We start from the raw sequence: 21,582 nt of genomic DNA on the forward strand, positions 1-21,582 counted from the left end.
GTCCCATATACAGCTAATAGAAAGAAAAATGAAGAGACACTTGAAACCTCTTGTTTCTCTGGATTTGTTATGTGTTTGTAAAAAGTTAATATAGTGTCTCATTCTATAAATCTCAAATAAAAGGATTGTTGTTTTAAAAATATCATTTTAAAAATGTCACTTAGTCTGACTAACAAAAATCTTCATTTGTCATGGTAGAAAAATAAGGGTTATTTCACCAAATATTGATTTCTTAACTCTGGAGTTGAGACATTAAAAATACAAAAAATTTAATTAGGCCCAAACATGTCTAAAAGCATGCTCCAAATGACATAACATGAATAACATTTTTGTTTTTAATTTGAAAGAAATGCCAACAATAGTTAATCAAAAGTTTAATTTTAAGTAAATACACACACAACTGATTTAACTTTAAAAAAGTTAAAAAATAATAATAATAAAGCAAAGCAAAATAAAAAAAGTTGCTAAAATTAAATAAACCTAATTAATAGTAGGCTACATTTTATAAAAAGCAAATGTTATGACTTTATGTTATCTGTTTCACAGTTCATTTAAATAGCTTGTGTCGGAAAGTAATTTTCAATTGCATTGCACATCATACAATAGACAATTAAGTTCTCCTAACTTGCTGTAGCCCATGTAGAAGTTGTTTAGTCTCGTTTTAGGCTCACTCAGAACAGGTTTATCTCATTAGAATATACGAAGAGTTAGAAAAATAAAACACGGAATTAAAGCGCGGTTAGCTACTCGTGTAATACGGCTGTTTTGTTGTATGCATTCTAGAATATGCATATTTATAATTAGGCCTATACAAGGAAATTATAAAAGAAAGGGTTTAATTACGCAACTATTTTTGAAAGACATTCATGGCTTGATTATCGCGTCAACAATGGATCAACGAACACCAAAAATCTACAAATATAGAAACAGTTTAACTCCACAACACCCCGCTCTTCCTCCCCCCTTAACTAAATAACACACGCGTGCGCGCACCCTCACACACACACACATACACACACTGTCCGTTATCGCCCCCCTCGATCGAACTCCTCCTATTCGTCTACTGGATCATACGGCAAAATTTGGTGCGTCAGTACAGCAGCAGCTCCTACCTGCGCAACACATGCGGCTGTACAAGTGCGGTCCAACCTCCCCGCAGCTCATCTCGTGGATGTAGTTCCCGCGTCCGTAAATCACATCCAGACTGTACATGGCGAGACACGGCGCAGCTGCCGCGGACATGTCACTCGCGCCGGCCATGTTCACAGGGAGAGGGGGAAAACTTGTTGCGCTCGCTCTGTGGTTTAGTTTAGTTCCCCAAACTCGGTATCAGCCGCACACGTTTGAATACATTTGTTTTGGGACTGAGAAAAATGAAGGGGCGTCTCACTGGAAAAGCAGTGAAAGCTTTACCTCAATACTAGCCCAACCCATCGCAATGTGTTTGAAGCTGCGCTCTTTTCTGCTCGAGCTCCGGGGACAAACTCTTCTCCCGGACTGCCATTGAAATGTGATTCCTCCCATATGGCCAATCCTCCGCTGTTACTGATTAAAATAATGTTTTTATCTTTAGAAACATGGAGAATATTTCCCCAGATATTGCTTAACGCATCCTGAAACCATGTGTGAAGATGGAAAGCTGGTTCTCCAAAGTTAACACGGTTTAGCCTCCTATTTTTGAAGAGATGATCCATTTTCTGATAAGATTAATACGTTCCTATGGTCACACACTGAAAAAAAAAAATTATGTTTGCAATAGTGTAAACAACGTATATGTGTTAAATTTAAATAAAATGTAGTATGTTCAACTTTGTTTAAATTCAGCCCAATTAAATAGTTTTCAACCACATAACTTAAAGAAAATGTGTAAATCCAAGGAATTAGCTTTGAATATTTTTTCAGTGCTTTTGTGTCGAATTATTGTAATGTTTTAGAGCATTAAAATAATCATTCTAGCTGTTAAAATCAAAAGAAATATGTGCACAAAATAAATGTTAACATCGAATAACTACTTTCAAAAGGGAATTAACCCATTATAATTAACACTCTTAAGTTGACTTAGCTTTATAAAAAATAATTGTGCATAGTTTATTTTTTTTAATCCAACTTTTTTTTTTTTTAAGTCAACTAATTGCTTTTTACAAACTGTTACAACTGTACCTCTCTAAAGAAAAAAACTTCATGAAGACTAATGTTTTGTTTAAAATGTCTTTAACAGATAAAGGCACCAAAAACATTTGGGAGCCTGAACAGCTCAAGTCTTCAAAATATGTAGAGAAAGTCTTCTTGAATGTCAATGTAATTCCAGCACCGATGATATATTGTTGTTAAGTAAGTGTCAAGTCATAAATTTACAAGGAAAAATGCTGAGATATGTAACACGTGTTGCGGGAGCAGTTGCACAATTTTTTAAGATTGCACTCAAATTCATATCTGTCCGAAATTAGTGAAGTAATTGAATTAAAAGTGTAGCAAAGACAACAACAGGCATAAAATACAAGAAATCATGAGGGAAAAACGGATAATAAAAAAGAAAAAAGATGATTTAAAGTAGTACTCTAAATCAACTTCACTGCAAAAATAAATGAGTAAAATGTTAAAATGGCAACAATGCAGGAGGACCCAACATAAAGAATACAGGCAGGAGGTTGTTTTATGCTGACAACCAAATTTTGTATTTCATTTACTGAAATACAAAGCCAGAAAAGTTAAAACCGAACTGTTTTTTCACCTACTCCATGAGGTAGTGTGTCTTTGATGTTCAGAGAGTGTGTTGCCGTGCAGGTAATTCAATATTTGAATAGGGAAGCAAACAAAGGCGGTGTCAGTACAGGTGGGACATGTTGAGTTGGCAGCAGGGTTGGGAGATGAGCTTATGTTCAAAAGATGAACTCGGATTTTTACCCGACTACACCTCCAAATTCACTGCAATTACAATGTACATGTTTGTAGCTACACAAAAAACAGAGCAATTTCCCCTTAAGGATTTTTTAAATACACTTTAAAGTATGCATTGCGATGAGTTTCTGGTCTACAAACAGACTTTCAGTAGAAGTCAGTAGGAATTATAAATAGGGTGAGGTATAAAGCAGACTTCTGATTCAAACTGAAAACATTCAGCATCACAAAGACGGCAGTAAATAGTGTGATGCTTGTGAGTCATTCAGCAGAAGAACTTAATTTGAGGGAATTCTTCGAAGTTGACGCATTCAGAAAAACTGACTCACTACCATATTACATTTGGACCACAGGGATAACAAGCTTCTGTGGTCCTATGTATAAAAAAGCATCACTTTTGCAGTATAGTACAATTGTATATGTAAGAATTTTGTTGTTGGTGTGTGCATAATCTATACTGCCAATGTGTGAGCAGCTTGCATTGAAACCTAAAAACTGTAACCGTCTTGACTTCCTAGACTATTTTTTTTCATGTAAAGGATTCAGACATTTTTTTAATGTGACATTTACATGAGCTCCAAAGAGTTTCAATCGGTACCAGTCCATGGATCAATTTGTACCAGGCTGCGCAAGAAATTATGAATTATTTCAGTTTTATTTATTAGCTGAATGATAATTAAGAGTCTAAACGAGAGTCTTTTATTTTGAAAAATCTTTTATTTTGAAAAATGACCATGGCTGCGTCTGAAACCGCCTACCACTCAGTAGGTACTGCATTTGAATTTAAACGTACTATTCGGCCGTTAGAAAAGTATGCTCTATACACTATGAATGGATTTCGGATGTATTACGTCCGCCATTTTGTCATGGTCACATCACAAACCTGTGTCAAATGCGTCGCTTCACTCCCATTTATGAATTCTCTCATGGGATAGCGCAGCATGCATGGGATGCGCACTTCAAAATCTCGCCGGAAGTAGCAAGTTATCCGGGTACTTCTCAAATTCTGATTTTCGAATTCTATGAATTCAGACATACTACTCAGCTCGGATACTGATTTTAGCGTACGGTATAGTATAAAAGTATGTGGTTTCAGACACAGCCCATATTTTCACTTACAACTCGGTCACTTGAGCACCCAAATTTAACCCACAAGTAGCAAAATGAGTAGGAAACAGATGTCTTTGTAAAGTTTCTTTGCTAAGGGGAAAAGGCCCAGTGAAGGACCCGTGAACTGCGAAAGAATGTATCTGCAACCCATTTGTCAACAAATCAGGTGAATCCACCATGGCTGTGCAAGAAAATCAACTGCTGGAGACTGCAAATGCCTGCAGCCTTTTAGGGGTCGTTCACATATCATGCTTTAGAGTTCGCGCAAGTTCATTATTTCCAATGGAGGTTCGCGGCTTGCGCTCGCACCTTCTAGAAGCACACAGTTGAATGAATTCCGAGAGCGCATTGCGTGTCACGTGACAAGAACTGACCGATCAGGTTCAGCTTGTTTAAAATATACATATTCCGGTAGACTAATCAGAGTTGTAGCAATGTTTTATCAGCTTTTCATTCTCTGAGAAAAAGGTTGATGGTCGATTAGAACCAAGTTCTGTGGTATTTATTTGGTGCTGTGCAAAAACCTGTATTAAATGAATCCTTTATTCATCGATAATATATCTCTGTAAGTATTAGTAGTGTGAAAAGGACCAAAAAGACTGCACTGGAGGAACTTTATAATATTATAAATCTGCTTAATATAAATTACCCATAATCTAACATAATATCTGCTTTTTAGCTTGCTCACATTGCAGCAATTGTAAATTATTTAGGTTTTAGCATTTCTCCTACAGTGACATTAAGTGTACACTGATTGAGTGAATAGTTACTGTATGTAACACTAACATACAGTTTAAAAGAGCAACCTGACATAAACATCTAGAAAGCTAATGTTAACTGCGCCTTCCTGTTGTTTTTTTTGTGTTGTCTTTTTTAAGTTCATATATCTAGTGTAAAAGCCACGATTATTTCAAAAGAACTTTTTGTAATGTAATGTGAATGTGATAAATATACTTTATGATCAAGCAGTGTAATTGTAATTATTTTGTAGGAATAAATATATAGTCTCTTTACACTGAAAAAACAAACAAAACAAAACAAAAAAAACAAAACAAAACAAAACAAAAAAACGCTAAATTGTTGTAACCTACATTTGGATAAAATATATGGACAAACCCGTAAATTTTTTTTCAATTAAACGTTCAACCCAACTATTGGGTTTTGATCACATTTGCATTTTGTTTAGACTGTACATGCACAAACAATAACCTGCTGCTGGCAGTTCGTCTAACAACTTAACCATTGGTGTTGCTAATAACAGGGGTTGCTGAATTTGACATATAACCCCTTTAAAGAAAAATGTTTCGTCAAAAGTTTTTTTCATCACATAGACTTGTTATTGCACCACAGATCATTTAGACTACTTTCTACCGGAAATATCCTAAATTCTGAAACTCTATTCCATTCTATGTCACTCAAGCTGAGATGAACTTCATACTGTATATAGATTAATGCTGGTATGCAAGCTGATATCAGATTAGTCTGGTTAGTTACTGAATGGATCTTGGATCATGGATCTTATCTTAAGAAAAAGAATGTTATCTGATCATCTGAGTTTATGGGTAACTGAATTATATGTCGCGGTGAGAGATATTTTGCTGTTTTGATTTTTGCACAAGGAAATATTCCTCATACTGACTAACTAATGAATAGGTGTGGTCAAGGGGAACAACTATAAAGTGGACATCATGAAAAGATAAAGTCTCAATAACAAAACAAACACTGTGTGCATAAACAAATAAAGAGCCTCCATTATTTCTTCCTTATGACTATTGTTACTTTAGCATCACTATCTTATATTAATATTTTTATTTTCTATTAATCATTTTATATTAAATTAAAATGAATATATAAAAAGCTCAATTTATACAGAATATTATGACATTTATTTATTACATTTATTTTAGAAAGATTTTATTTTGTTTAATTTAATTATACGTTTTAATGAAAACTATCAATACATTAAAGAAGTATTTTCTGTTTGTAGGATTGCACTAGCCTTTATTATTTTTTGTTTTTTTCTCAAAATATTCTTCAGTGTATTTGCTAATTGTTACATGTTTAGGTTGTCCTTTTTGTGTGTGTGTGTGTATATATATATGTACATATTATACATATATATACATATATACATATATTACAAATGTATATAAAATATTATGGAATAATTATTTAACTATTAACTATACTAATTACATAACTATTAATACAATAGTTAAATGATTGCAAATATTAAAAAGTTATACATTCATAATATTTTGTTGCATGTTTTCATAATTTATTCCTTCATTCATTAATTTTCTTTATTAATCCAGGTCATTCCACAGCGGAATGAACCGCCAACATATCCAGCATGTTTTTACGGAGTAGATGCCCTTCCCACCGCAACCCATCCCTGGGAAACATCCACACAAACTTACTCACACTCATGCACTACAGACAATTTAGCCTACCCAATTCACCTGTACCACGTCTTTGGACTGTGGGGGAAACCGGAGCACCCGGAGGAAACCCACGCAAATGCAGGGAGAACATGCAAACTCCTCACAGAAACGCAGAGGATCGAACCAGCGACCCAGCAACCTTCTTGCTGTGAGGCGACAGCACTACCTATTGCGCCACTGCGTTTGCATGTTCTCCCTGCGTTAGCGTGGGTTTCCCCCCACAGTCCAAAGACATGCAGTACATTGGGTAGGCTAAATTGTCCATAGTGTATGAGTGTGAATGAGTTTGTGTGTGAATGTTTCCCAGAGATGGGTTGCGGCTGGAAGGGCATCCGCTGCGTAAAAACGTGCTGGATAAGTTGAAGGTTCATTCCGCTGTGGCGACCCAAGATTAATTAATGGACTAAGCCGAAAAGAAAATGAATGAATGAATGACAACCAAAAAAAAATAAAAACTATGATCATTCAAGAAGACAGGGAATATTTACTGGACATAATGGTTAAAAGAAAAGTGTTATCCGATCATGCTATAAGGCTATGTGCTGTGTTCTTTGCTCAGGGATCATATGAGCACACATCTAATAGCTGACGTGTTTTTAAAGCCCACAGTCGAGAGCTTCATGTTTGCGGGTTGATTTGCGGGTGTTTTGGTTGTATCCAGGATACACACATCACTCACAGCCAGTAAAGCGTCATAGCACTGTGCCCTCTGCAGAGGAAGAGCGTTCTTATTTTAAACCGGCGATGGAGAATTCCCAGCATAACCATTCTGAAACTAGCTTCAACCAGCTGACATTCAAACGCAACCTTACACAACTACCCTTTCCTATGACCAGTGCCCTCTATGCACTTCAACTAAATGTCCTTCAGTGATCAAACAGGCCGTGCTTCAACTGGCATTCGACAGAGTCTCTTAAAACCGGCATAACCTTTTGTGTAATCCTTATCACCTGCTTCTGTAGTGAGGAGCAACCGCTGGCACGGGCACCACATTTCACCTCATAAAACCCCAACGGAGCTTGTATACCCAGAAAAGGGAAGGTACGTACTGGGATTTTTTAACAGGCACCAATTTGCAGACTCCTAAAAAATGGCACATTATGTTCAATTGTTTCATTAAAATATCCAAAAACCACTAGAGTGTCATATATTTAGCTCACATACATTTTTATTATCCCAAATGTTTTGAAGGATGTTGTATAATCATATTAAAAAAAGCTATTTTCACGAGCGGCATTGCAACCCAGGCTCATTCTGAAAACGTACCGCTATATACATTAATGAAGAGCGCCAAATACATCCCAGGAGCTACTATTTTTTTATTTTTTTTTGGCAGTTTTTATTTTTGTGAATCCACCAGAGGCCGCTGTGTACGCTTTTTGAGATGTCAGATTTCTCTTGCGAGTGCCAATCGTGCCTGTTGTTCTCACGTAAATCCACCAGATGCTGCAGTCGACTGACTGACTGACTGACTCACCCTGCTCATTCCCTTGACCCAACCAAGAGTATTTAAGTTGTCCGTATGTGTGTGTGTGAAAGAGTGCGTATGGGTGTTTCCCAATCCTGGGTTGTGGATAGAAGGGCATTTGCTGCATAAAAGATATGCTGGAATAGTTGACAGTTCATTCTGTGTGGCGCTGAAATATAGACTAAGCCGAAGGAATATAAATTAATGAATGAGTAAACCCACTGCCTTAAAAAAGCAAGTTGATTTTAATTTAAAAAAGTAAGTAAAGCCACTTTAACTTGTAACTGTTGGGTTGACTTATTTTTTAGAATTTGCACAAAGTTTAAATACATTATATTTTTAAGGTAACTTGTTTACTCAAACCAAAAATACTACACAATTTTAAATACTTGTACATTTTATTCAACAAGTATCCAGAACAAAAAAATCCTCATTAGTAATGATGCACTGCACAACACAAACTGGAGTTTCAGGTTTATTGTTTTTTTAAGATGTGACCACAGGAACATATGCAGAGCTAAATGAAAGCTGCCCAGACGCCTCAATGCAACACAACCTGTCCTCCAGCACAACAACCCTCATTTACCAGTCAAACGAGTGCATATCTAACGCCCAGGAGCCACACCCTGTCCCGATGGACAGATCGACAACAGGACAACCAGCCTCAAAGAATTAGGCTCAAATGAAACTTGTTTTAATATTTATTTATACACTTGTCATTCTGCTTTTATTCAACATTCAGTTTTAAAGCATTGAAATGTGCCTCACATTGAATTACAGTGTTTGTATGTCACCTTTGTCAAAAAGTGAATGAAGGACTTAATGCACTTCCTTTGCAGAACAAAACAGGGAGGGATTTCAGAAACCAAGCCAATAAAAACAAAACACAGTCTTCAGAGAGTCACTTTTTGTTCATCATAACATATTTCATTAGAGCATTTCGTTTTTATGCAAATTCTATAGCACGCTCAAATGCATGATGTAAATGAGTCAGTATTTGCTCTTGATACACTGGAAAAAATTGTTAATTATCAGTTTCTGTATTTTGTGTTTCCTGTTTATTTACAGTTGTGAATTGCATTATGGGATGTTGATCTCTGTCAACTTTTGATGTTGAACATTTAATTCTGCAGTTTAACAAAGTGACTGTTATTGACATTTTAGTACACCGTGAAAGTGATTAGTTGAATTTACTTTAAAGAACTGAGTAAACCCATTGCCTTAAAATTATTTAGCAGATGAACTGTGTGAAATTAGTAAAGTGTGAAATTATAAAAAATAAATTAAGTGAATGTAACACAACAGAATCATCATTTTTAAGCAAAATCAACTTTAAACAATGGATTTACTCCCTTTTTTGAGGTAATCACTTTTTACAGTATTATTTTAAATGTTATTTAATAAGTAATATAAAGAGAATCAAGTTTGTAAAATAACAGAAAATGTACTGGCTGCGTATAACCAGGTTTTTGCAGCATAATAAACAACACCAACCCCAGAGTTTATACAGGGATTAGAGAGTAAAATTCAATACCTTAAGAGCTTTTTTAAGACTCTTTTTATCCATCTTAAAACCACTTTAGGTTTCAACAGCAAACACTGGCAAGATTTTAAATTACAGTACATTGACTAAATATTAATGTAAGAAACTAATCCATAACTAAAACATAATTCATACACTGAATAAAAATGTATTAAATCAAGCTAATTTAGCAGGTTGGCGCCTATACAGTAGAACTGCAGAAATAATGGTGTTGCCTTGGTTAGCATGGTGTCAAACCTAGTAGGATTTCATGGATTTGATACACTACACAGCATACTGATTTCCGCAGATTTAATTCAAACTTTAGCATACAACCATACATTACATATTGCATATTTATAATTATATAAAACGTAACACCTTTTGCATAATAGAATTAAAGAGTTTTAAATACTTTTCAAGGGCCTTAAATTTCTCTGCATTGATTGATCAACTTTCAATACATTTTAAGACCCCATGGACACCCTGAATCCAGACAATATATCACTTCAAATCATTAAAGCTATTCATAAAAGTCACTTTTTCACACTTTTCAGGGTTAAAAATAGTTGGAATAAAGATTAAAGTCCCATAATGCAATAGGTGAAAAACAACACAACATGAATCACAAAATATGCGAAACTGTCAATATACAGATCTTACTACAGTGTAGAAACTAATACTGTCTGAAATGACAGTAACCAAGGACACACCCCTGGACACCGGTCACCTTTCCACACCTCTATCTATTTAAATAGCCTGGCAGATAAAGGGCAGGTTTGAAGGTTAGGTTTAGGGCGTGAGCTATACCTTCATGCCTAAAGTCAGTTCTCCACACAGCCTTCACAGGTTGACTAGATAATAACAGCATATCTGACAGCCTGACGCCTTTAGGCTTACACTGTCAGGTCAACTGAAACCAGGTGGCTCCTTCGAGACACTAAGAATAACAATTTACATTCTGAACATACCAGTGAGTGACTTTAAAACATACGAGAAAAAGTGTCGAGATTTAGTAGGATATGACACACATAAAAATTAATGATTATGACATCAATTTGAAATTCTCAGAACAAAATACTGGTTACACTACCAACGCCTGCCAGAATAGTGAACGAATTCCAAACAATGAGCTTTTTTCGCCACAGGCAACATGTGCGCATCTGCGACTCATCAAAAGCTGCAACGTCATCCAGCAGCACTGTCCAGTACTTAAAGGGTTAACCCCGAAGTTTCAACACACGAGAGAAAAAAAAAAGAAGAGAGAGAGGGAGGTGTGGAGGGAAATAGAGGGTGTGCGGCACATGTGTACAGAGAGAGCAACAGCACGCAGGACAAACAGTGTCCAACACTTAGGTAGGACGTCAGATATTTTCGCCTTACCTTCGCTGATTTGCTTTCTCCGCTGCATCCATCTCCACACGGCTATCAAGGTAGCCACATGCCCCAAAACCACCAGGGTTGGGAAGACAGTTCCAGAAGGGTTTGCCGGCATCGAGTTTGTGAGCTCGGCGTACCGGAGCAAAGCTTGAGGTGAAAGGTGAGAGAGACTAGATAGGAGGGGGGAGGAGGAGGAGGAGGCTGGGGGGCTTTAAATGTACCCAGCAACAAATTTTCTCCAACTACGAGAGCTTAAATGACAGCTGCCCCCCTCCTTCAGTCCTTTTTTATTTTTTTCCTCCCTGTCTCTCTCTCCCTTGCTTCTCAGTCCATGACTCAGTGTACTGGTAAAAGCGTTTGAGCTTCCTCCAGCTCCCGCCCTCCTTTCACAAGCACTCTCGCCTTGACCAATAATTCAGTTTCTGCGTACTTTTTGTTTTTGTGCTGCGTTTAAGCTTGCTAACTCATTCCAGTCCGTTCTGTACAATCTTAAAGATCACGTTTCTGCAGTTGTTCTCCTTTAATCCACTCAAGTAGGTTTTTTTTTTCCTATACTCAAGCTTGAGTCTCAGGCTGAAGTTAATAATACATGAGTGAGGGTTGTTTTTAGAGCACACACATATACACACATTCACTTGTCTACAGCAGCTGATAAGAGTCCGTATCTACCATTATATTACATAACGTCTCGTCTCATTAAAAATGGAAAGCGTTTTTTTTTTTTTTTTTGCAATGGATTTACGTAGATCCACTGTTTTGTCAGTGTAGTGCACATTTATACTTGATATAACATATTACATTGACTTTCTTGTAGTTTCACACATTTGTTATGTAACTGCTATGCACTTCCAGCAGAAAATGACTTCAATATGTTTTCCAGCTTCAGTAAGTTTCCAGACGCCCCACAATTAAAAGGCCCCCGTGCAGGGGCTCTGATTTCTAAACAGCGGGAATGCACCAAATCGCCAAGCAGACAGATGTCTTAGACGTCCTACCACAAGGAAAAAGTCAACATATTATTTTATCCTCTGCCTGAGAGAGCTATCTCTCTTGCTAAGTGAACAAATCTATCATTAAGAACTAAAAACCTGCTGAACTTAAAGAACAAAAACTTTAAATGCCCATTTCTGTACTTAAAATGTGTTGCTGAAGGATATTAAAGCACAATGTTTGTTTCAAAACACCACACCCAAAGTCATAAAGCACTAACACACACCCATATTATGCATAATCACATTAAAGGACTGCAGCAATGTACAAAACAAGACAAAAAATAAATAAATAAATAAACAATGACATTTAAACTGCTGATTTAAAAATGACCACCTTCATGATCTATGGCCATGTGACCACCAAGTTTCAGGGAGGGGCACTGCTGGTACAGTTATACACAAGCAAATAAAGATGCCACAAATAGAGCTGGCGTCATATTAAAAGAGACTCCTGCTATGCATAGACAGGACGACGGAAGAGTTTAAAAGTAGAAGAGAATCCAGGTCGTGTATGAAGGCATGCAACAACGCTGTCAGTCACTGTTGTCTGTGGTTGTAAAAACTTACACAACAACTCACACAACCGACCAGGCATGGAGGTTTACTGGGAATAAATAAGTGGTAGGTGTGTATTTGTAAAGATAGAGTGAGTGATACAACACTAGATAAAAAGAATAACAAATAGACAGATAAAATAAATAGACAAAATTATAAATTAGAATGACAAAATACTATAGAACATCAGAACACTCTAAAAAGCACTTAACAATGCAACAAAACACCAGAATGCTCTAAAAAGCACTTAATGATGCTACAGAACACCAGAACATTCTAAAAAGCACTTAACAATGCTACAGAACACCAGAAAGCTCTAAAAAGCATTTAACGTTGCTACACACCATAAGAACGCTTTAAAAAGAAATTAACTATGCCATAGAACACTAGAATGCTCTAAGAAGCACTTAATGATGCTACAGAACATTTTAAAGAGCACTTAACGATTCTATAGAACACCAGAACGCTTTAAAAACACTTAACAATGCTACAGAACACTAGAGCGCTCTAAAAAGCACTTAACAATGCTACAGAAAGCTCTAAAAAGCACTTAATGATGCTACAGAACACCAGAACGCTCTAAAAAGCACTTAACGACAGAACGTTCGAGGTTATTAAAGTAACCCTTCGTTCCCCGAGGAGGGGAACGGAAGCACTATAAGTGGATTTGATTGTAAAATCCACGCATTGGGAGGTTCGGTTCAGAAGCTACTCGTCTGAAAGAGTATTGAACGGGCCAATTAAGAATGAATTGGCAGCGCAAGCCTGCGCAGGTGAGCGGCATAAGCAATCAACTGAGTATATAAGCTCACCTGGCGCCAGCAGACGCTATCCTTTTTAAGCTGAAGAGACTTTTAACAGCTAAGGGACAGTCATTATGGCGACGGAGTATAGTGCTTCTGTTCCCCTCCTCGGGGAACGAAGGGTTACTTTAGTAACCTCGAACGTTCCCCTTCGGGGGGAACTTCAGCACTATAAGTGGATTTGATTGTAAAATCCACGCATTGGGAGCCCATTGAAAGCGCCATAATGACTGCACCTTACCAACACCCACCATGAGAGAGCGGTCAGGCAAGCGTGACGCACCCAGATCACGAGAGGCGTGGTCCTCCAACGTGCCCTTGGCCCTAACTTATCCTACTTCAAAAGAAGTTTTACGGAATAGGTATCTTTTTTGGGAGTCGCTAGCGTCTAGATAATTCTAGGAATACACGACAGTACGTTGGGAAGCGTGCAATCCCGATAGGGAGGACGCTGCGGAGGCCATCCGTTACCCAAGGGGGGATAGATGGAAGAATTAACATATGGACTAGCCCTAAAAAGGGGGAGTACGCATAGCAAAAAAAGTGGTTAGCGGGGAGGGAAGACACGGGTCCGCCCGGGGGGGGGGGACTTAACCGTGGCGGAATAAGCATATGGGATCGCCTAGTGGGGATCACGCATAGCAGGCACCTTTACCCAAAACGCGGGCTGACCAGCGGGCAGACCTACAACGTAGTGGGCCAGCAAGTGACTCCTCCGCTGAGTCAGTGCTGGGGGCCACGGAGGAATCTGCAGGGCTCACCTGATGGGGAACTTTACTGACAGATAAAAAGGCGCACGTATCTCCGTGTTAGGGAAAATGGCGCAGCAAGCGTGTTTCAACACCCTACCGAATTGTTTCCTCAATCACCAAGGGTTACCTAATACCCTTGAGGAAACCGGCTCCACTCGCAGATTGTAAAACCTTGCAAATGTGTTGGGTGTCACCCAGCCCGCAGCTCTACAGATGTCTGTTAGAGGGGCGCCGCGTGCACGCGCTCGAGAGGATGCGAAGCTCCGAGTGGAGTGCGCACGCGCTCTCGGGGGACGCGGCTCATCTCGGCTCTGATAGTGAAAGAAAGGCATCCACAATCTAGTGGGAACTTATTTCGGTACGGCACTTCCCTGCTGCCGACCGCTATAACAGACGAAGAGCTGCTCAGATGATCTAAACTCTGAGTGCGGTCCGGATAATACGCAAAACGCGAACTGGACAATAAAGAAGGGCTGGGTCTGTCTCCTCCGAGGGCAGCGCTTGCAGGCTCACTACCTCGTATTAAAACGGAGTGGTAGGAACCTTGGGCACATATCGCGGGCGGGGTCTCAGGACGTGAGAGAAGCCAGCCCAATTACAGGCACGAGTCACTGACCGAAAAATGCCTCCGGGTCCCCGACCCTCTAATCGATATCAACGCGACCAGCAGAGCTGTCTTCAGGGACAGAAAGATACTGAGTCGAGGATCGAAGGGATCTGACGCGGCTTGTGTAGCGAGGGCGAGATCCTAAGAGGGCATGAGAGGGGGCGGGGTGGATTAATTCGCTTAACGCCCCTGAGGAACCGGATGATGAGGTTATGCATTCCCACGGTGCTGCCAGCCACCGCGTTATGAGAGCGGAGATGGCAGCCACGTAACCTTGAGTGTGGAGGGCGACAGCCTGCTCTCCAACTTCTCTCGGCGTAAAGAAAGCACAACGCTGATCTGGCAAATTACGGGGGTCTTCTCAGCGAGAGACACACCATTCAGTGAATAGACTCCACGTCAGGGCATAGGCGCGCTCGGGGAGGGGGCTCTAGCCCGAGTGACGGTATTAGCCACCGCAATCGGAGGTTACCTAAGTCTTCCTCGCGTCTAAAAATCAGCGAGGGTGCCAGGTGGTGCCCTGTCCCTGAGAGAGTAGGTGCTCTCTCGAAGGGACTGCCAGGGGAGGGCTATCGCGAGGGAGAGCTTTGACATCCAGGTCCGGTTGAGCCAGAGGGGCGCAACCAGTACCTTTTCCTCGTCCTCCCTGACCTTGCACAGTAACTGCGCGAGCAGGCTCACTGGGGGAAACGCGTATTTGCGTGTGCCCCGAGGCCAGCTGTAAGCCAGTGCATCCGTGCCGAGAGCACTCGGCAGGGAAAGAACAACTGGCAATGAGCGATCTCGGGGGAAGCAACAGATCGATCTGCGCTTCCCCGAATCGCGCCCATATCAGCTGAACAGACTCGGGGTGGAGTCTCCATTCTCCAGGACGCAAGGCTGCCGTGAGAGCGCATCGGCTGCACGGTTGAGCTTGCCTGAATATGAATGGCGTGCAGCGATTTCAGCCGCGGATGACTCCAGAGGAGCAGACGGCGGGCGAGCTGAGACATGCGGCAAGAGCGCATACCCCCTATACGGCTGATATACGCCACCGCCGCCGTACTGTCCGTCCTGACCAGCACGTGTTGTCGCTCCAGCACCGGAAAAAAAACGGTGGAGAGCGAGGAACACTACCAACAGCTCCAGGCGATATGCCAATGCAACTGGGTACCTTTCCACAGGTCCGCAGCTGCATGCCCGCAACGCACAGCCCCCCAGCCCGTGTTGGAAGCGTCTGCTGAAACGACAACAAGACTGGACGCCTGTTCTAGAGACACCCAGGCCTGTAGGAACGAGGGGTCGCTCCAAGGGCTGAGAGCGCGGCGACACAGCGCAGTAACAGAGACTCGGTGTGCGCGCGCATGCCATGCGCGTCTGGGGACTCGATCGTGATCAGCCAGTGCTGAAGTGGTCTCATATAGAATAATCCGAGCGGCATGAAGCGGCTGCGGATGCCATATGCCCCAGGAGCCTCTGAAATAGTTTCAGTGGGACCACTGTTTTACTGTCGAGCTCTCTCAGACAGTACAGCATCAGCTTAGCGCGCTCTCCGGAGAGGCGCGCTGCCATGGTGACCGAGTCCAACTCCAGCCTGAGAGAAGAGATCCTCTGCACGGGGGCGAGTTTGCTCTTTTCTCGGTTGACCTGAAACCCCCACAGGTGGAAGTGCTAGAGCACTTTGTCTCTGTGCATAATCAACTGCTCCGAGAGAGGGCAAAAATCAGCCAGTCGTAAAGAAATCGAGTATGCAGATGCCCGCGAGCCGAAGGGGCGCTGAGGCACCCTCCGCGGGCTTGGTGAGGACCCGGGGAGACAGAGAGAGCCCGAAGGGGAGGGCTTTGTATTGACAAGCTCGACCTTCAAACGCAAACCGCAGAAACTGTTGGTGGCGAGGAAGAGTGGAGACATGGAAATACGCGTCCATCAGGTCTAATGCTGCAGACCGACCCAGAGGACGAACGCAACGGAGGATGCGCTTCTGCGTGAGCATTCTGAACGGCAGCTTGTGCAGGCAGCGGTTCAAAACGCGCAGATCTAGGATTGGCCGTGACCCACCGCTCTTTTTGGGCACGATGAAGTGTGGGCTGTAAAACCCGCTCTCCATCTCGGCTGGAGGGAGCGGCTCGATTGCATCCTTCGCCAGGAGGACAGCAATCTCCTCTCGCAAGACAGGGGCGGACAGGGGGCTGACCCTGGTGAATACACACCTGCGACTTGGGGGGCCGTTTCGCGAACTGAATCGCATAGCCGAGTCTGATTGTGCGTATGAGCCACCGCGAAGAGCTGGCCCGCGCTAACCAGGCAGGCAGAGCTCCCGCTAATGGACTCATCGCTACAATCGCTGACGTACCAGCAGTGGGGCAGCGCGGAGTGGGTGTGCTGATCCGGGAAGCTTGCGGGTCCCACGGAAAAGCTGGAGGTGAGATATTTGCTCTCACTCCGAACCCGAGCTCCGGAGGGGAGGCTCGAGGGGTGGGAGAAAGGAGACCGTCCTCCCAGCGCTCGTGAGCCACTGGCGAAACGCACCGAATCTGCAAGCTAGAAAGCATAGCGTCCCAGACTGGCAGATTTCGGGCTGTCACATCTGGGGAAGTGAAAAGTGCCCTTTCATAATGTTTTCATGGCAGTAAAAAGTGCCGTTGGAAATGGGGCCCCGCCCTCCAGCAGAGAAAGAGCAAGTTCCCTCTTCTCCAGATGGCCTGTCCCAGGGGCGCTTCGCGGTCCGTTGCCGGACTTAGCGGCGTTCTGGGCAGGGGGGCTGCCTGCTTCCGAGGTGCCCGACGCGCTCGCTTCGCCGGAGGCGTGTGCGGGGGCGGAGCAGCTCTCGTAGGCGGGCGCCTTCAGCGAGGAGCAGGTATGAATGGCACGGCGGGCGGAGCGGGCTACGGACCGCCGATAAGACATCACCCACCAACTGCTCTCTCACCGCCTTGAATTCCTGGGTGAATTCACAGACAGTGTCGCCGAACCTGGCTGGGGATATGGGGAAGTCAAGAAAACGGACTTTGTCGACTTTGCGCATATCAGCCAGGGGTGGCGCTCCTGGACCACTAATGTGGACATCGTCCTCCCCAATGCACACGTAGCGGACTCAGTAGTCCGAAGAGCTAAGTCGGCGGCGGTGCGAAGCTCGTAAGCCTGGGTTGGACCCACCCTCGTGCAGCTCGGCCAGCGCCTGCGCTTGGTAGCGCTGGTAGGTGGCTATCGCATGCAAGGCGGAAGCAGCCTGGCCCGCAGCTATGTAAGCTCTAGCTCCGAGGGAGGTAGATAACTTACAGGCTTTGGATGGGAGACGAGGCGGACCCCGCCAAGAAGAGGCGCCGCGCGGATTTACCGCCATCGCGCACTCAACCTGAGGAATCGCCACATACCCTCTGGCTGTTTCACCCTCAAGAGTGGTTAGGGTGGAGGGACACGCAGCACGAGCAGAAAAAAGTGCTTTACAAGACCGCGTGAGCCTACTGTGCACCTCCGGGAAGAAGGGAACGCCCCTCTAGTCGGTCCGGCCGCGGAGCTGGGGGATAAACCATCTCCAACCCACGGCCGAAGCAGCCAGGGAAAGCACGGCTAACATGTCCGTTTCAGGATCCGTAGTGACAGCGCTCACCAGCCCGAAGGGGGCGAGCGGGTCTGGATCATCATCGGACAATGAAAGCCCACCCTCCGATGCCGCGGTGGACATCTGGTCTCCGGTGTCATCGGGCGTAAGGGCTACCATCTGTTAGACGAATCGCTTCCCCCGCCCGAAGCTTGGATGGAGCGCTTAGAGGAGCGGGAGGTCCGCGGGCCCGTGGGCGACGGATTATCTCTCGCTGAAACCCTCAGATCTGCCCGAGTACCCGCTGCAGAGCAGGGGACAACTGGGGTGGTTCGCCCTTTTGCAAAGGCTAACCGCGATCTTGCGCAACAGTCATGGCATCGCAATGACGACATGAACTGCCCGCGAGCAGCGCATTAACATGCTGGACCCCCAGACATGTAACGCAGTGCCCGCGCCCATCATCCGAGGACAGGAAACCACCGCATCCAGAAACGCACAGTCGGAGCGCCGTCCTGAAAAGGACGTGCTGCACGACTGTGTTGCTCTTTCTGTGAAGTTTGCAACTTTATACGCACCGCTCTGGAGGACCGTACCCAAAGAACGCCAGGCAAGGGAGAAACCCAGCTCGACCGTCTGCCACTGCGTGTACACACTCTGGACCGGGAGAATGCTCTCGTTCGCTCAGAATCGCTGGTCACAGCAGGAGGAACCCTCATCGACTCGATCAGAAAGTCTCTGAAGCGAAAAGGATAGCGTCTGCTGGCGCCAGGTGAGCTTATATACTCAGTTGATTGCTTATGCCGCTCACCTGCGCAGGCTTGCGCTGCCAATTCATTCTTAATTGGCCCGTTCAATACTCTTTCAGACGAGTAGCTTCTGAACCGAACCTCCCAATGCGTGGATTTTACAATCAAATCCACTTATAGTGCTGAAGTTCCCCCCGAAGGGGAACATCAGAACGCTTTAAAAGCACTTAACAATGCTACAGAACACCAGAACGTTCTAAGGAGCACTTAATGATGCTATAGAACACCAGAACGTTTTAAAGAGCACTTAACGTTGCTATAGAACACCACAATGCTTTAAAAAGCACTTAACAATGCTACAGAATGCTCTAAAAAGCACCTAAAGTTGCTACAGAACATCAGAACGCTCTAAAAAGCACTAAACGATGGTACAGAATATCAGAATGCTCTAAAAGCACTTAATGATGCAACAGAACACCAGAACGCTCTAAAAAGCACCTAAAGTTGCTACAGAACATCAGAACGCTCTAAAAAGCACTTAACGACGCTACTGAAAACCAGAACACTCTAAAAAGCATTAAACACATGAACAAGAAAAATTATAGACAGAATGATAGACAGAACAATAAACAGAATGATAAATAAAACAAAAGCTAGAGTGACAGATATTTTGATAAAATGAAAGAGAAATAGAACAATAGAACAATGGAATGAAAGAAAGACAGATAGTCACATTGCAAAACCAGCAAGACCACACCCATATTCTAGTCTGCTATGTAGGTTCACAGGGCTGATCTGAAAACTGCTGATGGGCTGAACCAAAATGGCTTCCTCTACAGGCCACACTCTGACCTCACTTCCTTGAGGTGTGGCACCTGTATTTCACCTGCCAATTATTCCTTCAGCCTAATTTGGATGGCAGGAGACTAAATAGAGCAGGGTACAAGAAAGACTGAAGAAAACATTCATATTTTGTACATTTGTACATTCAGTTGCTATGGATTCAACTCTAACGTTATTAGGCAGATTGCATTAGTAATACAAATGATGCATCAGCTATAACGGTCCTTACTTGCCCCTAAACAAGAGTCCAATTCAATGTCCAGCTTCAATTAATTTGCATTATTACCATATCCCACAAAAATAATGAAAAAAAAGTTCTTACATTCCACCGGTACATCATGTCGAGATGCAGGTCGACAGCAACAGCAGCAGAACTTCATGTCGAACAAAATTGGCCCTTCAATCGTTCTCAAGCAAAATACTGACACCAACTGCTAATGTAGCACATCTGACCTCAAGACATTGTACGATGATCAAATTCAGAGGGGCGTATAGCAGTCAGAAGAGCGAGAAAAAAAAGAGAAAAACATGGAAGGAAACAGGGAGGGAGAATAAGGGGTTTCAAAAAAAAAAAAAGAAAGAAAGAAAGAAAGGGCGGCAGGTTTTATTCATTCCAAATGTTTTCCATTGTGGTAACTGCATCCTCAGAACGGTGGTAAAGTTCATTATGCACTTAACTATATAAACATAGAAAACGGATTTATTTTCCTCTACTTTTTTATACAAAAAAGACTAGCGTGCAAACCATCCTATATAACAAAGATCTCATTGTGTAATATCTCTGAAGTCATAAAGCTGTGGGCTGTGCCTAAAATTGCTAGAATTAGAAAATAAATGGGAACCTCAACTACTGGTTTGCAAATGTGGACTGCCATAACTGCAAGTTTGCAGCATGAGATTTGTGAAATAGACTTTTGCAAATTCCACATGGATCTACCAAAATAATAAAGTATCGTATTTGGGAATGGTGGTAAAAGTCAATAATAATATACAAAACAAGTGAGTTTGAGTAGCTTTTTACCTCCAAGACATGAGAATGAGAAACAATGCAATAAATCAAGTTATGTGCTTACACACTTAAAAAAAACCATCTTAACCATTTAAAATAACTGAACCATTATTTTACAGTTGTGATTAACTTAGTTTAATAAGTTACAATGAACAAAAACATATGCTGTCATGACTAATTGATCATAGAATTTTTTACATTGCACTGTAAAAAAATCTGTTATTTAATGTTTTTTTTAATCTTAAAATAACGGACGTTAAATTACAGATATTTCATTTAATTTATTTTTACAGTAAATATCTGTAATTTACCACCTGTTATTTTACGGCAAATGTTTGTAATTTAACGATATTTGCATTACATTTGCACCCCAGCTGCTGAAAACAAAAAAAACAAACAAACGGGAATACTGTAGTATAAAAAAATTTATGATCAATTAGTCATGACAGCATATGTTTTTAGTTCATTGTAACTTATTAAACTAAGTTAATCTTGTTTTAACCTAACTTTATAAGTTATGCAAGCTGTTTTAAGTTAGCTCAACATAATATAAGTTTAATTAAAAAATTAAAGTAACCAGGTTTTTTTTTTTTTTACAGTGTAGATTTTATAGTCACAATTAACTGATGCAGCCCTATACATAAAACTATTAATCACATTAGATTAAGTATCAAAATTCAGTTACACAAATGTGTTTTTAATATTTCATATTTATTCAAGTGTCACTTTAAATATGCAAATCAAACGCTGCCTACCTTGGCCCTTCAGAATCAAGTCCTCCATAAAAGATCTACCATCATCAATCTCCATTACGGCTTGTTTAATGCTATTAGTTTGATTTACTAAACTCATGTCTTTGAGGGGGACAGAACTCTTCTTGTTCGTCTCTGACTGCGTTTGTCTTTATTTCATTCAGCAGTCTACATGTGC

At 42.0% G+C, this 21,582-nt stretch overlaps 1 protein-coding gene across 36 annotated transcripts in view; it reads right to left on the reverse strand.

The window, feature by feature from the left end:
- Nucleotides 1-21,582, reverse strand: part of pleca (plectin a) — a 213,972-nt gene that overhangs the window by 79,524 nt on the left and 112,866 nt on the right. For 5 of the 36 annotated variants that reach the window (XM_087294792.1, XM_087294774.1, XM_087294791.1 and 2 more), the window contains exon 1: nt 19,966-21,025. The exons of 21 other annotated variants lie outside the window; for them this stretch is intronic. In XM_087294792.1, the coding sequence (XP_087150918.1) occupies nt 19,966-20,023 (58 nt within the window). In that variant the 5' untranslated portion in view covers nt 20,024-21,025. Of the gene's footprint in view, nt 1-1,112; nt 1,370-10,825; nt 11,156-19,965; nt 21,026-21,582 lie in introns of those variants that run through there. 10 more of the 36 variants (XM_087294788.1, XM_087294769.1, XM_087294785.1 and 7 more) reach the window with 2 other exon arrangements.

The sequence above is a fragment of the Danio rerio genome, chromosome 19, assembly GCF_052040795.2.
Source record: "Danio rerio strain M-AB ecotype USA chromosome 19, GRCz13ab, whole genome shotgun sequence".
Classification (NCBI taxonomy): Eukaryota; Metazoa; Chordata; class Actinopteri; order Cypriniformes; family Danionidae; genus Danio; species Danio rerio.